The sequence below is a fragment of the Equus przewalskii genome, chromosome 6 (genome assembly GCF_037783145.1).
Source record: "Equus przewalskii isolate Varuska chromosome 6, EquPr2, whole genome shotgun sequence".
Taxonomy (NCBI): Eukaryota; Metazoa; Chordata; class Mammalia; order Perissodactyla; family Equidae; genus Equus; species Equus przewalskii.
Genome location: NC_091836.1, coordinates 21,059,918 through 21,081,935, shown reverse-complemented (window position 1 = coordinate 21,081,935; position 22,018 = coordinate 21,059,918). Strand labels below are relative to the sequence as shown.

The window sequence follows — 22,018 nt, the reverse complement described above, 5'->3', positions numbered from 1 at the left end:
ACTGATATTTCCAGACTTTAAAAATAATTAGTTAACTCATTATTCACCTATAGCTTTTTTAAGACTAATTTTAATAATACGTAAACAGTATTCATCCAAGAAATTCCATGATTTTAATATCAACCTAATAAGCAAGTCAATTACAGCTATAAATATGCATGACTTTTTTAATTGTCTACTATTCTAAAGTATCCACATCTGGCTCCTCTCCATTAGCTAAATAAATAAGAGTGACTAAACTATATACAACACTCTTCCTACAGAGCTATTTTCTTTTTAAAAAACTAAAATTTTTGAAAAGACATAGACCAGAAGGTTCTCTATGAATGTAAATGGCATCATACAACCATGCTGGCATTATCTGCTCAAAGGTGTAGGCTAGGTCTTCATTTGACAGAGTTAGACATAAGAGGTCCCACCACAGACAGCAAGTCCTGCCAGTAGCGTGATAATTAGCCCAGATGAAGATGGCCAGAGCCCAGAAAGCAGAGCCAATGGAGAAAACATACAATGGCGGGTGGGTGACAGGTGAATTTGCTGCGATCCACACCATCCTGGGGTAGGTCGGTCCTGGAGAAATGCTGAGACTTGAGCAGGTCTGATCACTGAGGTTCGGAGCAAGAGAGCTGAGGAAAGAACCATTAAGGGGATGATAAGCACCTCTCCTTTAACAGGATTGACAGACTTTTTTTTTTAAAGATTTTATTTTTTTCCTTTTTCTCCCCAAAGCTCCCCAGTACATAGTTGTATATTCTTCGTTGTGGGTCCTTCTAGTTGTGGCATGTGGGACGCTGCCTCAGCGTGGTTTGATGAGCAGTGCCATGTCCGTGCCCAGGATTCGAACCAACGAAACACTGGGCCGCCTGCAGCGGAGCGCACGAACTTAACCCCTCGGCCACGGGGCCAGCCCCTGACAGACTTTCTAAATGATCATAGGCAAGCTACTTAACCCCAAATAGGATAACACCTCATCTCTAAAATGAGGATGGCATCTATTTCACTGGGTTGCTGTGAGGTCAGACTAAGCAGCCACTGAAAGATCGAACTGTCAATGAACCACTTACGTAAAAGGACTTCATTTTTACTAATTTTAAAAAGTAAATTATGGGGGTCGCTGCAGGTGGCCCAGTGTTTCGTTCGTTTGGGTCCTGGGCGAGGACATGGTACTGCTCATCAAACCACGCTGAGGTGGCGTCCCACATGCCACAGCTAAAAGGACCCACAACGAAGAATATACAACTGTGTACCAGGTGGCTTTGGGGAGAAAAAGGAAAGGATAAAATCTTTAAAAAAAAAAAAAAAAAGTAAATTATGGGGGCCGGCCCCATGGCCGAGTGGTTAAGTTCGCACCCTCCACTTCACCAGTTCAAATCCTGAGTGCAGACATGGCACCACTCATCAGGCCATGTTGAGGCGGCGTCCCACATGCCACAACTAGAAGGAGCCACATAGTATAACTACGTACTGGAGGGATTTGGGGAGAAAAAGCAGGAAAAAAAAAAAAAGATTGGCAACATTTGTTAGCTCAGGTGCCAATCTTTAAAAAAAAAAAAAAGTAAATTATGGCTCCTTTCTCCTTCCATGTATTCATCTATTCATGCAACAAACATTCACTACATGTAAGATTATGCTCTGCACTGGAGCAAGAGATAAAAGACAAAGTCTTTGTCGTAAGGAATTCAGTCTAGTCTGGGAAGTTCATCTACTACTGTCTTGCTTCTCAAGATTAATTTCTCCACTTGTATTCTTGAACTCATCCCTCTCTGTCCCCTTTGGGATCCTGTCTCTGGGTTAAAAAACAGACAGACCAGGTTTACCCAACTCCACCACTTACTAGCTGTGAGATGATGAGCAATTAAGTTAAACAGGTTCTCTAAGCCTGAATGTCCTCATTTGTAAAATGAAGTAACAGCAGGTCATAATACTCTGTTGAAAATTAAACAATATATGCAAGGTGCTCAGCATAATTCCCAGAATGTTATAAGCACTCAATAAAAGGTAAAAATTTCTCTCCTGTATCTTTAACCTCTCCTTCCTTCCTATTGGTCATTTTGCCTCAACTGATGTAATATACTTAACCCTTCCCTTGATCCTATGTCCTCTAATGCCTGTGCACTCTTGCCCTGCTCTCTTTCTTTCCTTTCTAACCATGCTTCTTTAAAGTGTCGTCTAAATCACTTCAACTTCCTTACTTTCCTATCATTTTTCAACTCTGAAACTTGTCTTCATTCCCACCAAAGCTGTTTTGGCAAGTCCCCAATGGTCTCCATGGGGCCATATCCAACAGGTACTGTTCAGTATCCATCTTATTGGGCCTTTTTGCATCACCTGGCATTGGTGGCGCTTCCTCCCTTCTTTTCTTTGACAAAACTCTCTTCTGGTCCTCCCTTTGATTCTTTGGCCATCCTATATCAGCCTCGTCCTGCATTCACTCTTAAACATTTTCCCAGGATTCTATCATCTGCCCATTGCTCTCTTTGCTTCCTGTGCCCACCCCTGGCCATTTCGTCCACTCAGCTTCTATTACGTATAAGCTGATGACACCCAATTCTGTATCTCTAGCCCTGGTATCTCTCCAGAGTTTCAGGAGTTAAAGTGCCTGCTCAGTATCTCCCCTGAGATATCCTACGTGGTCCTCAAACCATGCCAAAAACTAAAATCATTCTTTAACTCACTTTCTCATCCAAACCTGGCTCCCATTTGCATGTTCCTTACTTGATTTAATGACATCTCAGCTACTCTTTAACCTAACCCGGAAATCTGCAAGTCATGTAGGACTTTGTCCCTAAATTCAGTCAATTGATAAATCATATTGATCTAACTCCTTAACATTTCTTGAGACAATCTTCTCTTTTTTGAACTACTTTCCAAGTTCAAGACCTCACCATCCTTGCCTGGACTACTACAACAACAGTGTCCTATCTGATCTCCCTGACTTGTGTCTTAGCCTGCCCCATCTCCCATGATAGCCATCCACCACATTGTACCAAAGTGCTTAATCTGCTGCAAACATATGTCAAATCTTTCAATGGCTCCACCTTCATACCCGGTAAAATGCATACTCCTTATCAAGACAAGTTCTTCTGTGATTTGACTCCAGTTCACCTTTATAGATTCATCTCTCATTTCTCAACTTGAGCTTCACACTCCAGTATCTGATTTGTTTTGTTTTTTCTCATACCAAGCAGTTTCTACAACTTCATCAATGCTTTTGCTCATCCCTGCAGCTCTACCTGTGATGTGCCCTTCTTCCCATAGCTATCCTTATCCTCAAGACTCAAATCAGGCACACCTCCTTCAGGAACCAGGGCAAGGTAATCTTTCCAAAATAGAGCTAAATGTATTCTTCCTCTGGACTAGCATAACAATTTACGTACAACACAATTCTTTTTGCTTTATGTTAAATTATGCTTATATGCGTTTTCCCTATAAAAATGAAAACTCTTTGAGCGCAGGAACTATGTTTTATTCACATTTATGCTAACCTTACTAGAGTACCTGGTATAACCCAGTTCCATGATTATCGAATTGATCCCCCCCACCTCTACACCAACTGCAGGGGAAATGGGCAAGACCAGGCTTTGGCACTTAGATTCCAACACACTTTTCTGTTTCAGGGTGGGAGCATTCGAAGGACAGTGAATGGGGAGAAAAAGAGAACTTTTAGGAATAGCCTCAGCAGGACTGTAACTTCCAGAAGAAGCTCTTTGTCAGATTACCCCATCACCACGCCAGCCTAGAGCAGCGGAGATACGCGCTCGGGCGAACGTCTGGGTCAGGAAGCAAGGGTGGTCACTGCCGTGGTTTCGGCAGGAGCCAGAGCGGCCAAAGGAAAGGAGGAGGGATTCCCTGCTCAAGAGGTCTCACCACCCTGCAGACGAATCCTCAGCGCATGTCCTTCCCCGGCTGGAGGCTGGGCTAAGAACCTCCAGCCGCCAAGATTCCTCACCTCGGCCTCCTTGGGCACCGCAGAGGACACTCAGCCTCCAGAGAATCGCCATCTCGCTCCTGAAGGCTCAAGGTCATCCAGCAACCCGGAAGCAGTTATACGACAACTCCCGCCCCACAACGGTGAACGAAAACAACGAAAAGGAAAACACAGCGTGAACCGGAAGTCGGGTGTCCGCGCGCGTGCCCGCTGCGCATGCGCATACGCATTCGACGGAAGGTCCGGAGTCCAACGCGGAGAATGGCGGACTTGCGTGAGGCGGATGAAGCGGAACTGCAGCGCCTGGTGGCGGCTGAACAGCAGAAGGCGCAGTTCACTGCACAGGTGCGGGGACAAGGACCAGGGTGAAGAGAAAGGAGGGTGAAGTACGGGTGCCGGGTACAGTGGCGGCGCAGTGAGGCCGCCTGATGCTCCATCTCTGCTACGCCAGCTTCCCCTCACAGCAGAGAGGACTTGGCTGCTGGTGACCGATAGTGCTCAGGTGCCGCTAAGCAGGCCCAGCCTGGGGAGACGAGAAGGTGTCAAGCAGAAGAAAGAGTTGGGCGACGGAAGGGCATGGGAGCCTGCGTTGGCGGCGAGCTCTCTGGGCTGGCATTCAGAAGATCTGGGTTCTAAGCTTGCCTCTGCCTCTTGCCGGCCACGTGCCCCTGGACAAGGCACCCATCCACTGAGTCTTGGTTTCGTTGTCGCTCGCTGCCTTACTGGATTGTGAGGATCATATGCGACAATGTATTTGAAAACGATAGAGCAGTAGAACATAATCGGACAAAGATGGGCTCTGGAGACAGTCTAGACTATTAGATTAGAACAAGGGTTTTTTGAAGCCCTTTAGGCATGGTTGCAACCCTGGCGTCGTCTCTTACTAGCCGCATGACCTTGGGCTAATTACTTAACCACACCTCTTAAACGGAGGTGACAGTCGTCTTTTAGGGCTGCAGAAAAGATTGACTGAATGTTTAGTACCCAGCCTCCCAAAAAGTAAGTCTTTAGTAAATGGTTATTTTCTAACCCCCCTTTTTTAGGAGGGGGAGGGCTCGTTGGGGAGAAGTAACAAGAATCCTGATTAGAAATCTTAGGGTCCTGAACATTATGAAAGTGCACACCTTTTCTGTGCCTGTATTTGCATTTTTCAGGAGAGTGGATCCATAACCGTCATCGGATTCTCAAAATATGACCATTACCCCCCAAAGGTTAAGAACTCACCTACTCTGTAAGGGATAGGTTTGGAATGAGATGAGTGCAGTGGTTTGGGGGAATTAATTCGTACCGTACCTTCCTTCCCAGTTTACACTGGTGCTAGTTTGAGAATATAAGAGAAGGTATTAACCCTGCCTGAAAATTTACAATCTGATTAAGAACTTGACACAAAAAGAAAATAATAGACAGTGGCCTTCAAGGAGGTAAGAATTTTAACTGTTTTAAAGGATAGGGAAATCTTTAGGGAGGGCATTCCAGGAGTATTATTAAGAGTCAAGTTGAGTATGCTTTATGTGGACCTCATTGAAACAGTACAGACTGGAGATTAAATAAGGGAGTGCCCTGAGTGGCTAACAGGGAAATTGATACATTAACAAACACAGGGGTGACTTGATGGGAAGTATTTTTTAATTACTAAAAAGGAGAAAAACAGAAAAGGAGAGGATAGAGGATTGTTGCAATGTAGGGATAAGGATCTAAGCCACCTTGATGACAAATTAGAAAGTGAGGAAAGAGGAGAGCCCATAGTTTGTTGATTGAAAGAATGATTTAGTCAGGTGACGGAAAATGGGAAGGAAATAGAAAATTGGTAGGCCTGTCTGCAGACCCCAATGGTTACTATTTTTCCTTCCTCTTAGGTGCATCACTTCATGGAACTCTGTTGGGATAAATGTGTGGAGAAGCCAGGGAATCGCCTAGACTCTCGCACTGAAAATTGTCTCTCTAGCTGTGTGGACCGCTTCATTGACACTACTCTTACTATCACCAGTCGGTTTGCCCAGATTGTACAGAAAGGAGGGCAGTAGGCCAGCCCCTGGGACAATGACAAAAGAAGCAAAAGACTTGTTATTAAGCAGATTGAAGGGTCGGTGGGGGAAGGTTGTCAACCCACTGTCAGTCAGGTCAACTTCAGGCTATTACCAAGCCTGTTGGTACGAAAAAGGAACAGATCAAATGTTCAAAAAGTGAATTTTATTTATTTGGAATTCAGAAATTCCATGTTGTATCACAATAGTTATTCAATAAATGTCAATTCTCCAACTCTTTTTTTTTTTTGGAATCCCATTTTAGGATTTAATATAGAAATCTCTGATTGGCAAGAACACTAGAAATAAATATGTTCCAAAGCCAGTACTGCAAATGGGAGATCTTAGGTTTTGATGAGCCATCCTAAGCCATATTTAAGGGGGCTGGAAGAAGCATCCAAGCTTTAGCCTAAGGCATAGAAGAGAATTTGGGGTTGAGCAAGGTGAAGAACAGGAAACAGCTTTATTGCTTATACGTGACCAAGAAAAGGTAAACATGGCAAACAAAACAAAACAGGCAAGATGTATATTCGCTGGGAAAGAGGCCTGCTAGTGTGGGAGGAAGGAAAAGTCAAGACCTAAATAGAAGCCACTTCCTGGAGATGCCTTGTTCCACTGGCCCCTCTTCCCGAGTCTGTGCTTAGAATCAGTAATTTTATAGCACAGAAACAATGCTAAAAATATATATGCTGAAAATCCCTTCCAACAGATTTCACTTGCTCCAAGAACAAAACAGTTGCTTTAGGTTAAGAGGTAGTAATTATAGACTGTTCTTCCCCCCTTGGGCCCCTACCAGTCCCAAAGGTAAAAATATACACCATGGAACACTGATAATTGAGTACCGAAGTATTAATATTTCAAATAAATATCCCAAAAGGTAGCACCTGCTTATAATCAAGGGATAGGGAACCTCTGGCCAACCATGTATTTTATGACTAAGAATTTTAATAGAAATCTGTTCTGTAAAGAGAACAAATTTAGTAGTTAGAACCACAAAGTATTACCACCTCATGGAATGCTGTCATAGTTATATTCTATTGCTGGTGTCTTACACTGTCCTGCTACCATGAAATATGTTTGTATTACACATGGGAAAAGTAAGGCTAGGGATGTTAACTTACCTGCTCTGAACCTCATAACCAATCAGTGGCAGAACCAAGACCAAAGTCTGAGTTTTCAAGCTTTTTACTCAGCCCATGAAGCAACCACCAGGAAAAAACAATGTGTCACCTGATCTGTCATAATGAAAAAATTCACTTGTGTTCTGCCAGCCTTCGTTCAAAGATATTTTGGTTTCTTGAGAATTAACATAGTAGGGATCACAGTAGTCATGCGCCACATAAGGATGTTTCGGTCAACAACAGACCCATGTGCAACAGTGGTCCCATAAGATTAGTACCATATAGCCTAGGTGTATAAGTACCCTCTGATGTTTGCACAACTATAAAATCACCTAACGACACATTTCTTAGAACGCATCCTCATTGTTAACCGACACATGACTGTATCTTAGCAAAGGGAAATAACCAAAGGCAGACTGGGAAGAAGTGGCTATGTCCCTGAGAAGCCTGTTTCACTCTGGAACTGATTGAACCTAGTTTCAGGGAAAACCTAAAGTTCATTAACAGATCTAAAAATGAACAAGGAAGATAACATTTAAATGGCAGTTGCTGCCCTGAATCCTGTTCAGAGCACCATTAGATGGCATGACTAATTCCTCATTCTTCCCCATTTGGTTGAGGACTTACCTAAGACAACTGAAGAAATAATTTTGAACACAAGTCCATTTAGGCAATATGCACCAATGGAACTAGAAAACCACTTTGTATCCAATTACCATGTTTAGGGGTATATTGAGTAGCCACTGACCCTGTCCAGCAGGGGAATTTGACAGAAAATCCTAGTCTCTTCTAATACCAGCTGTCTATGGATGTTATCATGAAGGGAAAATGTTCTTATGCTCATTTCCTCATTAAGTAAATAGGACCACACCTGTGGGGCCAAAATACAGAAAGATGAAAGCACCAAGAATGAAGACAAAAAAAGTCAAGTTGTGGCACCTGCTATATAAACAGACGAGAGCAACTTGATGTTGCCTTATACCATCCTACACAGCACTGGTTCCAATCCACCTCTTGATCCCATTCCTTGCTTTCCCCAAATCCAACATTCCAATTGGTGTACCCAGGTCATTACTGGATTCAGCTTTCTGGGTCCTTTAATTTGCTGTATATGCACTCTATGCTAAAAGTGATTAATTGCCAAAAAATAATCTCTTCAAGAAAACTTAATAACAAAATACCAGATTCCCTATTAACAGTAAGAGGGTCAAGTTTAACAGGCCAAAATGAAAGATAAGAAGTCTGTGAGAACGTATACAGATGGCACAGGACAGCTCTGACCTCAGGCCCCCTGTGCTGAGCAATACAGTCAACAGGAAACCCCAAGGTGTAAAAGCTGTAAATAGCCAGGGTCTCATGGAAACTGGAGAGTGTTTCTTTCTCATTTAGTCATCCTCTGAACTCTCGGCAGACCTTTCATCTGTAGCCACTTTCCAATTTGTGCGTTTGTTTGTCCTCTCCTGGATTTCATTGTTAACTACAGGGATATGAACTTTTTTCTCTCTCTTTTTCCTCTTGGTTTTCTTAGTGTCTCTTTCCTCACTTTCCTCAGAACTGCTGGATGCGGAATCATCTGACCGGGAACTGTCACTTTCTGCCTCTAAGAATAAAGCAGGTTTTCTGAGAGACTTTTTCCTGGATTTTTTCTTGTGCTTATGTGGTTGTTTCCTTTTCCTGGTACTAGAAGCCCCAGTTTCTTCTGAGAACTCGCTTGAGGAATCTGCTGTTATATCTGTGGCTTCCTTTTTGCTTTTCTTCTGTTTTTTGTGTGACTTTTTTTTCTGCTTTTTTTTGTGGGCTTTCTTTGACTTCTTGTGTTTGTGAGATTCATGGGAAGATGATTTTACCTGGGGAGATGTTTTTTGTCCATTGGTAATATCTTGCTGATCACTACTAATAAAAAAAGAGAAACTTTTACCAAAGAAAATAAAAAGTGTATTTATATTTTACTATTCCACATTCTAGACAGGAAGTTGGGGGTTAACACCTAAATATTAAATCAGAGCTTTGACACAGGGTTACTAAGCGACTATCACCTTCACTGAGTTTTTGTTTCCTTATCTTTAAAATGAAGATAAAAATTCTAACCTGCCATACTGAGTTACTGTATGGAATCCTATATATAAAACCTAAGTGCTATAGATACGCAGAACACCAATGAGGGAAAGGCAAAACACCAATGGTCTCCCAGCTAAGTTGCCTATTATTTCTCTGGTTACATTTTTAATGGCACATGTTATATCCTTTGTAAAAATCAGGAACTCAATTCATAGTCTGGACTTTGTACTAATCTTAGTTTGTAACTTTTTCTTCAGTAAGCCTATTTGCCTTACCTGTCTGTTTCAAATTCTTCAGGGTATAACTCTTTATAACCACTGTGACCCCATCTGTAAGATGACATATTTTATTACACATACTATAAGGCAATGCATACATTTTTAAAATTAAGACAAATTAGACTTACGAGCACATGCTTACACAGATATACACACAGAACAAAGAAAACAGAGATAAAGTAGAGCCAACGCCACATTATAGCTCAGTAACTTAGTTGGCTGTATTTTCTGTACCGCACACTATCATTTCAGACACAAAGGATTCCTTTGTCCATCTGTAAGAGAACTTGCCCTTCTCTTCCTTAAGAAACACTAAGGAACACTCATACTCTGCTCGTTAGCTGTGAAGTACTTCTCCAAAAACACTTCACAACATAATGCTGTCTACATTTTTTTTAAATTTTTTAAATTACAACTTTACTGAGATATAATTCATATACCATAAAATTCACCCTCTTAACATGTACAATTCAGTGGCTTTTAGTATATTCAGAGTTGTGCAACCATCACCACTATCTAATCTCAGAACATTTTCATCACCCCAAAAAGAAACTCTACCTGTTAACTCTCCATTCCTCCCTCTTTTGTAGCCCATGGCAACCACTAATCTACTTTCTTTCTCTAGATTTGCCTATTCTGGACATATCATATAAAAAAGAATCAGACAAATGCCTTTTGTGTCTGGCTTTTTTCACCTAGCATAATGTTTTTAAGGTTCATCCATGCTGTACCATGTATCACTACTTTATTCCTTTTACTGCCAAATAACATTCAATTACCATTCAATATACCACATCTTGTTTATTCATTCATTAGTTGATAGACATCTGGGTTTCCTCTTTTTGGCCATTATCAATAGTTATGCTATGAACATTTGTGTACAAGTTTCTGTAGCGATAATTAATTTTTAAAAGTATACTTTCTCAGGCCAAATAGCATTAATGGTCACAAGAATTTAGTCACAAACCTGTCTGGCATGTTAGCTTCATAATCATATAACTTCTTGTTCCAGGATTTAGCCTTAAGAAAATCATCTTCTAATGTCCCAGAAATTTCATTCTTTGGCCTCCAATAGTCTCTTTGACTTTCTTCATCAAAACCATCACTACGCATCCGGCTATAAAACAGAAGAACTTTTAGGTTTAGAAGCAATCTGTGAGGTTACTTTATGGAACATCATGCACTAAATTCATTGAACAAGCTAAGGGGAGAACAAAACAACCTGATACCTAATGTTAAAAAAAAAAATCACGTGAGAGCTAGCCCTGGCCTAGTGGTTAAAGTTCAGCACTCTCACTGCTTCGGTGGCCCAGGTTTGTCTCCCAGTTGCAGAACCACACCACTCATCTGTCAGTTGCCACGCTGTGGTGGTGGCTCACATAGAAGAACTACAAGGACTTATAACTACGATATACAACCATGCACTGGGGCTTTGGGAGAAAAAAAAAAAATTGGGAAAATACATGATCTGTTCCTCTCTATAAGTCTTTACAGTTGTCCAATGAAAACCAGACCATTACTACTCATTCTATTACAGAGTACAGACAAAATGACTTCTGGACTGCGGCATGCTGTAGCTCCCTCACTGGTTTTCAACTAGGAGGGCATGCAAAGAAGGAAGCAGAGCATAATCACAGCTGGGGACATTTCAAACTACTCTAGAGATTTTGAAATACAACCCCTTCCCTGAAAACCAGCAACCTGCTATAGTGAGCAAGGCCTAACCCATGAGTATGTTGGGGTACGAGAACCACTGATCCCGCCTGTGCTTATATGTTGACTAACAGGTCACCAAGCCAGCTAATCAGTTATCAAAAATGTTTAAGGGGGGCTGGCCCCGTGGCCGAGTGGTTAAGTTCGCGCGCTCCGCTGCAGGCGGCCCAGTGTTTCATTGGTTCGAATCCTGGGCGCGGACATGGCACTGCTCATCAGACCACGCTGAGGCAGCGTCTCACATACCACAACTAGAAGGACCCACAATGAAGAATATACAACTATGTACCGGGGGGCTTTGGGGAGAAAAAGGAAAAAATAAAATTAAAAAAAAAAAAAAAAAAATGTTTAAGGGCCTCCTATGTGCCAGGGACTGTTCTAACTGCTGGGAATATAATAGCAATTGAGGCAATCAGAATCTCTGCCCCTAAAGAGATTGTTATTAAAAATTTATTCACCATAACAAGCATTAATAGTCCACTCTAAAAGAAAAATATTTTGTTCATGGAAATGCCACTTGGAATTGAACAACCAATACAAAACAAATCATCATCTTCAGTAACTGTACTTCTAAATTCTCAAAGGACCATCTTTTTAGAAAACAGACTGAAAAGATATTTATTTTTATGTTGAGACTCTGACTTCTTTAACATGGATACCCTGAATACTTTATTGTCTGAAGCCGTTCACACCCCCCAAAGTTCACATACTCCACAGGCACAATCACTCTCCTTAAATATCTTACTATTAACTATTTCCCTGGGTGGCTTTAGAAATCAGCATTATTACTTTATAGTCATTTTTCATACACAGAGCTCTACACTAGCAGGCATATGAGGCCCAAGAGATGTTCCCAATACTCAGACGCTTCTATACCTCCACGGGTAAGACAACTAAGCCTGCACAATCCTTCATATTCACATTCAAATTATTAAGAAGGTAATGTGAAAGGCTGTGTGACTTGGCAAAGATAGTGAGTAGATGGAGTAAACAAAAGGCTGAGAGAGAGAATGAAAGACTAACAGGGGAAAGGAGTGAATGATCAGCTAAGTGACCATAAGATACCAATAGAAAATCTTAAGTAAAAAGCCATCCAGCAAAGTCAGAATTCACAGAATCTCTGAAGTTTACAATTGTTTAAGGTAGAATTTTTAAATTCTCCATTGCAAACAAATACAAAGAGTGAGGCCATATGCATCCTGGCCATTACCTTTATGCTTGGGTCTAGATTTATGAGAGTCAGAAGACTTAGGGACTCACAGAACTGAGTTCATCTATCTTTAGCACACCAAAGTGTTTTTAAACAAAAGTTGATGATTCTGAGTAAGATGAGAATTATTACAGTTCTCAGAGCTGCAACTTCACCTTGAACTGCTGGGTAACATTTCCCTTTTAGTCCCCCGGTAAGCATCTTCCATCTGTTTCTCCAGTTCTCTTATTTTCCACATATCCGATTCCTCCTGAATCTAGATTTTTTAAAAAGGAAAGAAATAAAAATAAGTTAACAAAAATAACTTTACATCACAGAAAAGTAACTGAAGATACAGTCTGCACTAATTATTGGATTACAGACTGGGTTACAATGAGGAACCTGGGAAGCAAATCCTGGTTTCTCTAGAGTGGTTAAAAAAATCTGACCCCGTAAATCACAAATAAGTAGAATTTTGCAGCAAAAGGAGAACTTTTTAACCCCTACAAAGACACACTTACCACCTCATCAATTTTGCAATTATGCTGCAATTAGCAAATGATAATGTCTTATGTTTCTAAAATGCTTTATGATTCTAATTGTATCATCTCAGTTGAAACTTAAGCAATCTTATGAGGAAAACAAAGCAGGTACCATTATTACATTTTACTGAGAAGAAACAAAAGCTCAGAGATTTTACCAAAGTCAAAAGCTGGTAAGGACAGGTCTTTAAACTTTCTAGGCTAAGTCTCTTTTCACAACATTATAATCTTTGTTAAGCAAAGCAAAACAAAATAGAACAAACAGTATGAGAACTGCTGGAGAATTTCCTGAAAAGCAGATTACAACTGCCCAAAGAACAAGAATACACTTTATTTCTAAGTCTTCATGTAATGTTTTGTTCGATCTGTGGTTGGTTTCTCTCTTTTAGCCACGACTTTCAAATCCAAGCTCACCACCCAGCTAGGGGTTGTTTAACCTAACGACAGAGGCTGCTTAGGTAACAATTACACCTTCACTCACAATCAAAATATCAGGTAATATGATAGTAATAACACTTATGATCAAACTAGGAGTTGTACAGTTCACCAAAGAAAACCAAAGGGTCCTCGGCCCTCTTTTCATCATATGTGCTCTCCTAGGTGACCGCATCTCTTCTCATGACCTCTATCAATTCCCACATATCAATAATCCCCAAACCTTTATGTCCAGCCTCAACTTTTCTCCTTTCCTCCAAGTCTGAATTTTCACCTGTTTGGACATCCTATAAGCACCTCACCATCAACATGTACAAAACCAAACTAATTACCTTTCCCATCACACTTGTCCCTTTGCTTTTGTTTCTCATCTCAATTAATGGCATCATCATCATTCACCCATTCAATATACATAACCCAAGATGTTTATATTCGATTCTATAATTATCATTATCATCCTATAAGTCACAAAGTTCTTTGGATTCTATCTCCTAAATTCTTCATCTTCATCAGTACTATCACTGCTTTCATGCCAACCCCTCACTCTCTCTCATCTGAAACACAGTATTTACCTAACTGATTTCTCTCCTGTTTCACCCATCTGCTCTATCCCCCACCCAGCTAACAAATCGTCTTTCTAAAATACAATTATGTCACATCCTCCTTAAAAACATTTGATGGCTGCTTTATTGCCTAGAGGAAAAGTCTAATCTCCAAGCATCATAATCCAACTCTAATTTATCACTCAGGCCTCATCGTCACTATACCCCGCATTCCCTATTTTCTGGATGCACACAATTTCTTGCCATGCCCCAAGTGCTTCATGCACTATCTTGTTGCCATGTTAGTACATGATGTTCTGTCTGGAATGATCTTTTACACCTGGCAAACTTGAAACTGTTCATCAAGAACTAGTTCAGGAGCCGGCCCCGTGGCCAAGTGGTTAAGTTCACGTGCTCTGCTTCGGCGGCCCAGAGTTTCATGGTTTGGATCCTGGGCATGGACATGGCACCGCTCATCAGGCCATGCTGAGGCAGCCTCCCACATGCCACAGCTAGAAGGACCCACAACTAAAAATATACAACTATGTACCAGGGGGCTTCGGGGAGAAAAAGGGAGAATAAAATCTTAGAAAAATAAAAAAATAAAATAAAAAGGAATTAGTTCTAATATCAGCAACTCAAATACCACCAGTTCTGTGAAGCCTTTCCTAATTCCCCGAGGCAGATTTCACTATTCCTTCCTCAGTGCACTAAAGCACTTTGTATATGTCTCTGTTACAAGTACTTATCAAATTATATTGTAATTATCTATTTTATTCATCTTTGTATCTCCCAACTGTACCAAAATAATGCTAGGTGCACTGCATACGCTCATCGAAGGCTGAGAAATAACGAGGTTCTACCTCTCACCTTATTGTGAGCATCTGTGTGCCGGATGACATTCCTCAGGAGGACTTTCCCCAATGGAACCCGGGACATTCTTCAATCTGAAATGAATCAATAAATAACATTTAATAATAACAATTCTCTTTATTACTTGTCTTCCATTACAATGTTATAAAGAAGCGTATGGTAAAGGAACGATCACTGAACTGGAAGTCAGAGATCCTGAGGAATAGTTTTTCCTTCACCATTAAAAGGGGGAAATGCCTGACCACACTAATGTCAGGATGAAAGGAGATAATGTACACTGGAGTTCTTTGAAACTGCACAAAATTAAGTGCTTTCAAGAGCATCATTTTATTTAATCCTCAAAATAACTCTATTATTTTATATAAGGCAAGTAACTTCCTTCCTACTTGGTAGATGAAATTCCCTTAAAGCCATAACTTGCCCCAGGCGACACAGTCCAAGGCAAACGAGGTCCTGATTAGAAATCAACTCTGGAATCCCAAAATTAGTTTGCGAATACCTAGACTTGAGAGCCTCAGGGATCACAAATGTCAACAGTAACAAAAACTGAGACCCAAAACCATCGAATGCAGAGATACCCTCAATTTCTCCATTTAGGGGAATTTCATTTTCTATTCTGACAGGGATATTCACGTGTGCACTAGCAGGGGCTTTGTGCAACCACCCCACCACTCACTCACCCCTCGATCCTGAGGAAATCAGGCATCTTGTTAGTGTGAGACGAAGAACCACTCCATTACAAGATCTCCTCCGACCCAGGAAGCCAAGGAGTCAGGGCTCAAAGGCAGCTCTGCAGCTTCACCCGAGTCCTTCGTGAAAATGCAGCCTTCCCACGGGTTATTCTGCCCTCACCCGCGGCCCAGGCCACGGCTGCCTTTCCCCCAGCCCAGACCGACAATCTCTCCGGACCGAGGCCCGAGGCTGCGCCGGCGCGGGATCCGGACGGCGGGGCGGCTGGGGCATTCCCCGCTCACGCTCCTCCGGGATGGCCCCGGGGGGTGGGTTTAGCTCCCCAGAAAGGATGGGGACGCGCTGGAGGGGTATGGCCGTCGACTGGGCCCCAAGAAGCATCTAGCGTGCCTGAAGGGGGAGTTGAGGCTTCCAAGTGGAAGAGAGAAAAAACACCCCCATTTTTGTCACCGGGATCCCTGCCCCCCTGCGGCCACAGAGCTCCCGGTAACCTTCCCTCCAAACGCCCTCCCCACACAAATACACACAAACACACCCATACCGTGCGCCGCAGCCTCGCGTGGCGGGGGTGGGGGGAGAAAGCGGTCTGCGAGAAAAGCGAGCAGGCTTCCCTTTCAGACCGGAAGTCGTGCTCCTGAGAAATTCTTCCCACCAACAGGACGCCCAGAGACTCCCACAGGGAGGGTTTCCAGGACACTCTAGAGGTCGACAGGTGCAGAAGGGAGGCGGGCGGCTTCCTGAAAAAGAAGTGGGTCGGGCTCAGCTGAAAAGCTAGCCCAGCAGCAGAAGGGGGAGATTCCGGAACTGGATGTGAAAGGACCTTTCTGTCTGCAGCTTCCCGGACCCAATTAGATGTTGTACCCAGTCTGGTTACCCTGGTAACAGGTGTCGCGGTTTGTCAAGGAACTGAGAGAGGAGGTGAGTCTGCCGAACTGTGGAATGATTGTCTGTCGATTCAGTTCCCCATTTAGTTTGATCCTAATATAGTATTCGAAGAACCCAAACCTCGTCTTTTCCTCATTCTGTGGCTGCTGTGGGACACGTCTCCAGTGAGGGAGGTTATCTCAAGACAGAGAGGATATTATTATTCTCATCTAGTGTTTACCAGGTGTTCCGGCCTCTATTAGCTTACTTAATCCTCACAGGAACCCTATGAGATAGGTATTATCGTCGTCGTTCTGGGGAGAATAACGTGAGGCACATATATAGATTATTTCTTAAGGTCGCACACCCAGGAAGTGATAGAGCTAAGACTGGAATCGAGGCTTCTGGCTGGAGCCCATGCTTTTAAATACTAGGCTATGCTGAGGACTGAGGAAGTCTCATGTGGCCCTCACCCCACACACACCTCTGGCAATTTCAGGACTGGATAGGCACCAGTCAGCCAATACCTAGGTACTGGAACAAGAAAATCACCAGGAAATCCAGACTTAAAGTGACTACTCTGTCCCCTCAGGGCTTGTGAGGTTCTAGGCAGAGGTAAGGCCCTATTTGAGAGGACAACTTGAGAATTTAGGAAGGGGTGGTAGGTAATTAGAGAATAAGGAAAAGATATAGTGGTGCTGAGCCCAGTTTTTTAGACACAGGTGTTAAGGATAGCTGCTAACTTCACCCAAACAATTTCTGACCTTTTCCTCCTCCACTAAAAGAAGAAAGGAATCAATAGTTACAAAGACTTTCTTTTCCCTTAAGTCATGTCTTTCCACAGACTTAAGAGGCCTATTCACTTGAATCATGGAGTCATCCTCAAAGGGTCTGCTCAGCCAAGTTACTCAATTCTGGAACCTCCTAGATGATCTGGCTGAAAGCAATCCTGAGAGCTATGAGAAGTTCATTCAACAGCAGTTGAAAGAGGGGAAACAGCTCTGTGCAGCCCCAGAACCACAGTTCTGTCTACAAACTAGGATCCTGGTATGTAGAGTCGGTGCCCAGGGATGGGGAGGTCCTGAATGAAATGATCCTGTAGTAGTGTGTTAGTGTGGGAGATTGTTTTCAAGGAGTAAGAATGGGACATTCATATTTGATATATTTTGGAGATCTCAAAATGAGCCATTTTTCTGCTAGAATGAAAATAAGTAATTTAATGATTTAATAGAGCTGCATGGAGTTGGAGATTTTTCAAATAAAGAGAACTTATTTAGTGTGGGAAGTAAGGAAGTGGTGAAACAGGGTCAAACAAATTCACCTGGAACAGCTGCTTAGATCAACTCCTCCTGCCTCCTCCCAGATACTCTGGGAGCAGCAACTGGATTCTTGATGAAAAGCCAGCAGCTTTGGGGAAATCAGGTAACAGTCTAATTTCTCAAACACAGTTTTAATACATGCAATGACTTACTTGGAGCCTAAAGTTCTCACTCTTCAAATTCTTTGACCTTTAAGATATTTAAAAATAAAAAACTAGATTTTGAGATATGCAAAATTATTTGCTTTCTAGAAACCAAAAGAAAAAATACTTTTTATCAACCTATGTGGGTGGAAAAGGATCCCAGCTCCCCAGTCAACCACACATCCAGTACCTCTAAGTATTGGAAGACCAGAAGATATGTCTGAGGCATCAGGTACATAGAATTATGGCCGAGAAAACACATTAAAAAAATTTTATTGAGAATAAGCATGGACCAAATTTTACTTGGCAAAAGGCATTATAAGTAAAATATTTTATTTAGTTATAATGTAGTTAATGACTAATAAGTGTACCTTTATTGAATACTGTTTGGTTTTTCTAATAATATGAGCCGTTTTTAACCCAAATAAAATATAACAATCGAATTTATACTCTCTAGCTTTATCAGGATTATGGCTTAATGTATTACCTGACAATATCCTTAGTGAAACAAGTTGTCTTCATTTCACACCCTCTGAATTACACACACAGATGTTTACACAGTCATCGATGTTGCCTATAATCCTGATGTTCTCCAGGCAGCAGAAAAGGACCAAGTAAAAAAAGATCAATTAATATGGATGGCCATGAAATGCATTGAGGAACAACTTCAGTTCACTCTCTCACACTCTTACCATATCACCAAATTTAGGATAAAAGGAAGCATTCAAAGGATGAAACAAAATCTGATGAGAATCCAAACTGACCCCACAGATTTAAGAGAGAAAATGAGAAAGGGTAAGTTAATGAATGGAAATAGAAAATTAAACTGATTTAAATTTGTTTGCATCCTGTGTACATTTTGCAAACTAGAAGTCTCAATTTTAAAAGAAACTTAAGATAGATAAATATAAAGATTATATATTAGAAATATTAGCGTGTCCTTAAAGATTTTTAAATCCTGCATACTTTTAAACCAAATTCTTTGGTTTAAGACTCTTTTAAGATTCCCAAACTAATTTAGCTGCAGCTTTATCTGCCATCTCAGCTAACACTACATATAGCTTATGGCCTGTTGTATTTTATGTTGTTGATTAATTTTGTGATTTCATCTTCCCCCTTTTTTTCATAAAGAACTAACCCTTGAACAGATAAGAAGCAGTACTGTGAGCAACACAGATCACTTTCCTCAACTTTTACTGCCAAAAAACCAAGTTTCAGGCAAAACAGGGTGTCTGATACAAGAGATGTCCAGTACAGAGATCCAGGTGGAGATGAAAAGACCAATCTACGAATTAAAAGTTGTGGTGGATCAAAATGAGAAACCTCTGAAAATTGAATTAAAAGTAGAATTACCTGGTATTAATTCAGTATCTCTCTGTGACCTTAGTGTTTCTGAGGTAAGTTGAATAGATAATACTGTAAATTTCTATCAGTCAACATTCACTAGATCACGCTATAGTAACAAACTCTACAATCTCAGTGGTTTACAATAATTGTCAGGTGACGTGTCAGCTAGCCCTGCTCTGCTCCACAAGTCTTGCACGTTTCAAGATAACAGGTGAAGGAGCAATTTCCATCTGAGATATGCCATTCTCATGGCAAAGGGAAAATAGAAATGGCCAAACCATGCAGTGGATCCTAAAACTTCCTCTCAGACATGGCATATGTCACTTTTACTCACATTCTGTGGGCCGAAGTAAGTCACAAGGCCAGGTCCTATATCAGTAGGGCTGGGAAGAATATCCTTTTCACAGCTGGCCACAGGAAGTTACATGGTAGAGAGATGTAATCCTTTTACAGCAACTAATTGGCAACAATCCTACAACCTACCACAGTCCACTCTCTTGGTCACAGACATTTGCTTCTCTCCCCAAGGAAGACCTCCAATCCCAGCATCAGATTCCAAATTACATGATTTTGCCATCGTAGTCCACCTTCTGCTCCTCTTGATCCACAAAGACAAGCTATCGACTCTTGTAACCCCATGCACCATACAATGTGGAATGAGGAGAGGATAACCATAGTTAGCGGTCTCAGTTCGGAAATGCGAAAAATATGAGCCAGAGCAGTTCTGAAATCCTGGTAGGCAGATATTGCAAGGGTCACTTTCCTGGAGGTAGATGTTCTTGCTTAGGTCCCATGACAAGGTTCGTTGATTACCTCGCCCCCTAGTTCCATTATTTTCTGTGTCCTTCAGTTCCATTCTTTGGGAGGTTTTTTCCTTTTTCACTATCCACCTTGGCCACATCTGAAAATAACATTGGAGACTACGCTATCCTTGGGTGCTAAGGAGCTAACGCAGCCTGTTTCATGCCCACGGAATGTAAGGGTGCAGAGATTATTTTAAATTAGTTTTAGTCCAGGCTGGCAGCATTTTATTTCTTTGATTCCCATCAGTCTACCAAAATTCTTCTTAGATATGTCGATTTTTCAATGGTCTGTCTCTTTTGACCTAATTGCTGTCATTTGGGCAAAATGTAAGGATCTACTGAGCTCCACCTTAATCCAGTCAGGTTTTAACAAAGGGTATAAAGACTTGTGATTTAGTCTTTGCCTCTAGGCTGTTTTAATCAGCCTTTGTTGATAAAACGTAATTTTATCCTTTACTGGTTGAAAAGAAAAATTAGTTCCATTTTTCAGTCTTAGAATTTCTGGGCTCTGTATATTCCCTTTCAATTTTTCTTGTAAACTGGGAAATTCTTTTCTAAGTTCATCTTTTTGTAGTACCTTGTTAAATGTAGCCCATAGAACCAATGCATAATACCAACATTTCATTTTCCCATTTCTTTACCTAAAGCCACAAATTAACCAGATACATTATTTGTCTTCCAAATTATTGTGATAGTTTTACTCAGAGCTTTAGCGCTATAAAACATGGATCACCATCTTTCCACTCTCCAGTAAGTTTCCTTGCTCTTTGCTGTTCAGCCCCAAAGTCCATGCCACATAATTTAGGATGGCAACATTCATCTTCTGGTACCATATCAGTTAACTTTCGATGTATTGTGCAGCAGTAACAAATAACCTCAAAATCTCAGGGATTTATATCAGCAATTTTAATGCTCATTGCCAGTCATATAGCAATAAGTAGGTTCTTCTCAGGGGAAAGGAGTGAATAACTGGGAACAATAATCTGGTAGCACAAACTTTAACCAGAAAATACTTTTCTATTTTCATCTTTTAAAATCTTTCTTGGTTTATTATTCTTAGGATGATTTACTGATCGAGGTCTCTGAGAAGTACAGATTACATCTGAATCTTCCAGAATCTGTGGATACTGAAATGACTACAGCAAAATTTATTAAAGAGAAAGCTACATTATTCGTCACGATGCCACTTGTGTAAATCAAGAGCATCACGTGTTTTGGGTTTTCAGTGCTAAAGTCATGGGAATTATAGGACCCTCATTACGGGTGAAGAGGTAGTGGTTTATCTTAAACACTAGTTTCATATTTTCTAAGAGTTCCTTTAGATGGAATGAGATTTTTTTCATCAGCTGTTTTTTTTTTTTAACTCACTCTTTCTCCTCAAATAAACTTGGCATCAGGCAGAAACTACTAAAGTCTTGCCATGATATACTTGTTTTGAAGATATTTGTAATGGTCTTAAGTAATTTAAGTATCATTTGGGGAATTTTGTTTCTAAGTAACTTGTGAGAATTCCTGGTTTACTGGTTGAAAAAAATTTTGTCTCGAGTAAATTTTTGCATTAGGAATAAGTCCTAGACTGTGCAAGATGTTTTTTATTACCAAGATGGGCCATAGCAATTAAAGTTTCCACCAGCAATAAAGATACAGGGCCTATGTAATAATATGCAAACCTCTGCTTCTATGAACCTCTGTACTTCTATAAAACAGCTCTGGCAGCAGTCTAAGCTACCCAAGCCAACCTTTAAATGTCAGATGTGGACTTGTCTTTGGATTGGATACATGCAGTAACAGTAACTGAATGTTATTGCACGTAAGACACAAAATACATCCAATTCTAGTTTAAGAAAAAGGAGTTGACTTTTGAGACAAGTGCCTTTCTCCTAATAATTTTAAAAATACAGAAGTAGGGGCTGGCCCTGTGGCCGAGTGGTTAAGTTCGCGCGCTCTGCTGCAGGCAGCCCAGTGTTTCGTTGGTTCGAATCCTGGGCGTGGTGGACATGGCACTGCTCATCAAACCATGCTGAGGCAGCGTCCCACATGCCACAACTAGAAGGAACCACAACGAAGAAAATACAACTATGTACCGGGGGGCTTTGGGCTTTGGGGAGAAAAAAGGGGAAAAAAAATAAAATCTTTAAAAAAAAAAAAA

At 41.2% G+C, this 22,018-nt stretch overlaps 4 protein-coding genes across 9 annotated transcripts in view; 2 read left to right on the top strand and 2 right to left on the bottom strand.

The window, feature by feature from the left end:
• The window catches only part of SDHD (succinate dehydrogenase complex subunit D), a 10,569-nt gene extending 6,417 nt beyond the window's left edge, over positions 1–4,152 (bottom strand). Inside the window, exons 1-2 of one of the 2 annotated variants that reach the window (XM_008542067.2) lie at positions 3,950–4,152; positions 510–626 (exon numbers count right to left, since the gene is read on the bottom strand). In XM_008542067.2, coding sequence (XP_008540289.1) covers positions 510–626; positions 3,950–4,001 — 169 coding nt within the window. In that variant the 5' untranslated portion in view covers positions 4,002–4,152. The remainder of the gene's footprint in view (positions 1–509; positions 627–3,949) is intronic. The other variant, XM_008542068.2, reaches the window with a different exon arrangement.
• On the top strand, positions 4,085–6,187 carry TIMM8B (translocase of inner mitochondrial membrane 8 homolog B). Its single transcript, XM_008542070.2, has 2 exons — positions 4,085–4,273; positions 5,785–6,187. Exons 1-2 carry the CDS (start codon positions 4,145–4,147, stop codon positions 5,950–5,952), a joined length of 297 nt encoding a protein of 98 aa, XP_008540292.1. The 5' UTR covers positions 4,085–4,144; the 3' UTR covers positions 5,953–6,187.
• NKAPD1 (NKAP domain containing 1) lies at positions 6,104–16,069 on the bottom strand. 4 transcript variants are annotated; one of them, XM_008542072.2, is made up of 6 exons: positions 15,935–16,069; positions 14,701–14,777; positions 12,488–12,588; positions 10,377–10,526; positions 9,407–9,460; positions 6,104–8,966 (listed from the first exon to the last, which is right to left on the bottom strand). In XM_008542072.2, exons 2-6 carry the CDS (start codon positions 14,767–14,769, stop codon positions 8,459–8,461), a joined length of 882 nt encoding a protein of 293 aa, XP_008540294.1. In that variant the 5' UTR covers positions 14,770–14,777; positions 15,935–16,069; the 3' UTR covers positions 6,104–8,458. The 4 variants fall into 4 exon arrangements, with proteins under 4 accessions (XP_008540294.1, XP_070480973.1, XP_008540293.1 ...); XM_070624872.1 differs by having other exon boundaries at positions 6,104–8,963; XM_008542071.2 differs by having other exon boundaries at positions 15,384–16,026.
• Positions 16,045–22,018, top strand: PIH1D2 (PIH1 domain containing 2). Of its 2 annotated transcripts, none has more exons than XM_008542074.2 (6): positions 16,045–16,311; positions 17,086–17,304; positions 17,828–17,951; positions 18,269–18,514; positions 18,851–19,116; positions 20,930–22,018. In XM_008542074.2, exons 2-6 carry the CDS (start codon positions 17,128–17,130, stop codon positions 21,062–21,064), a joined length of 948 nt encoding a protein of 315 aa, XP_008540296.1. In that variant the 5' UTR covers positions 16,045–16,311; positions 17,086–17,127; the 3' UTR covers positions 21,065–22,018. The 2 variants fall into 2 exon arrangements, with proteins under 2 accessions (XP_008540296.1, XP_008540297.1); XM_008542075.2 differs by having other exon boundaries at positions 16,171–16,311; positions 17,102–17,304.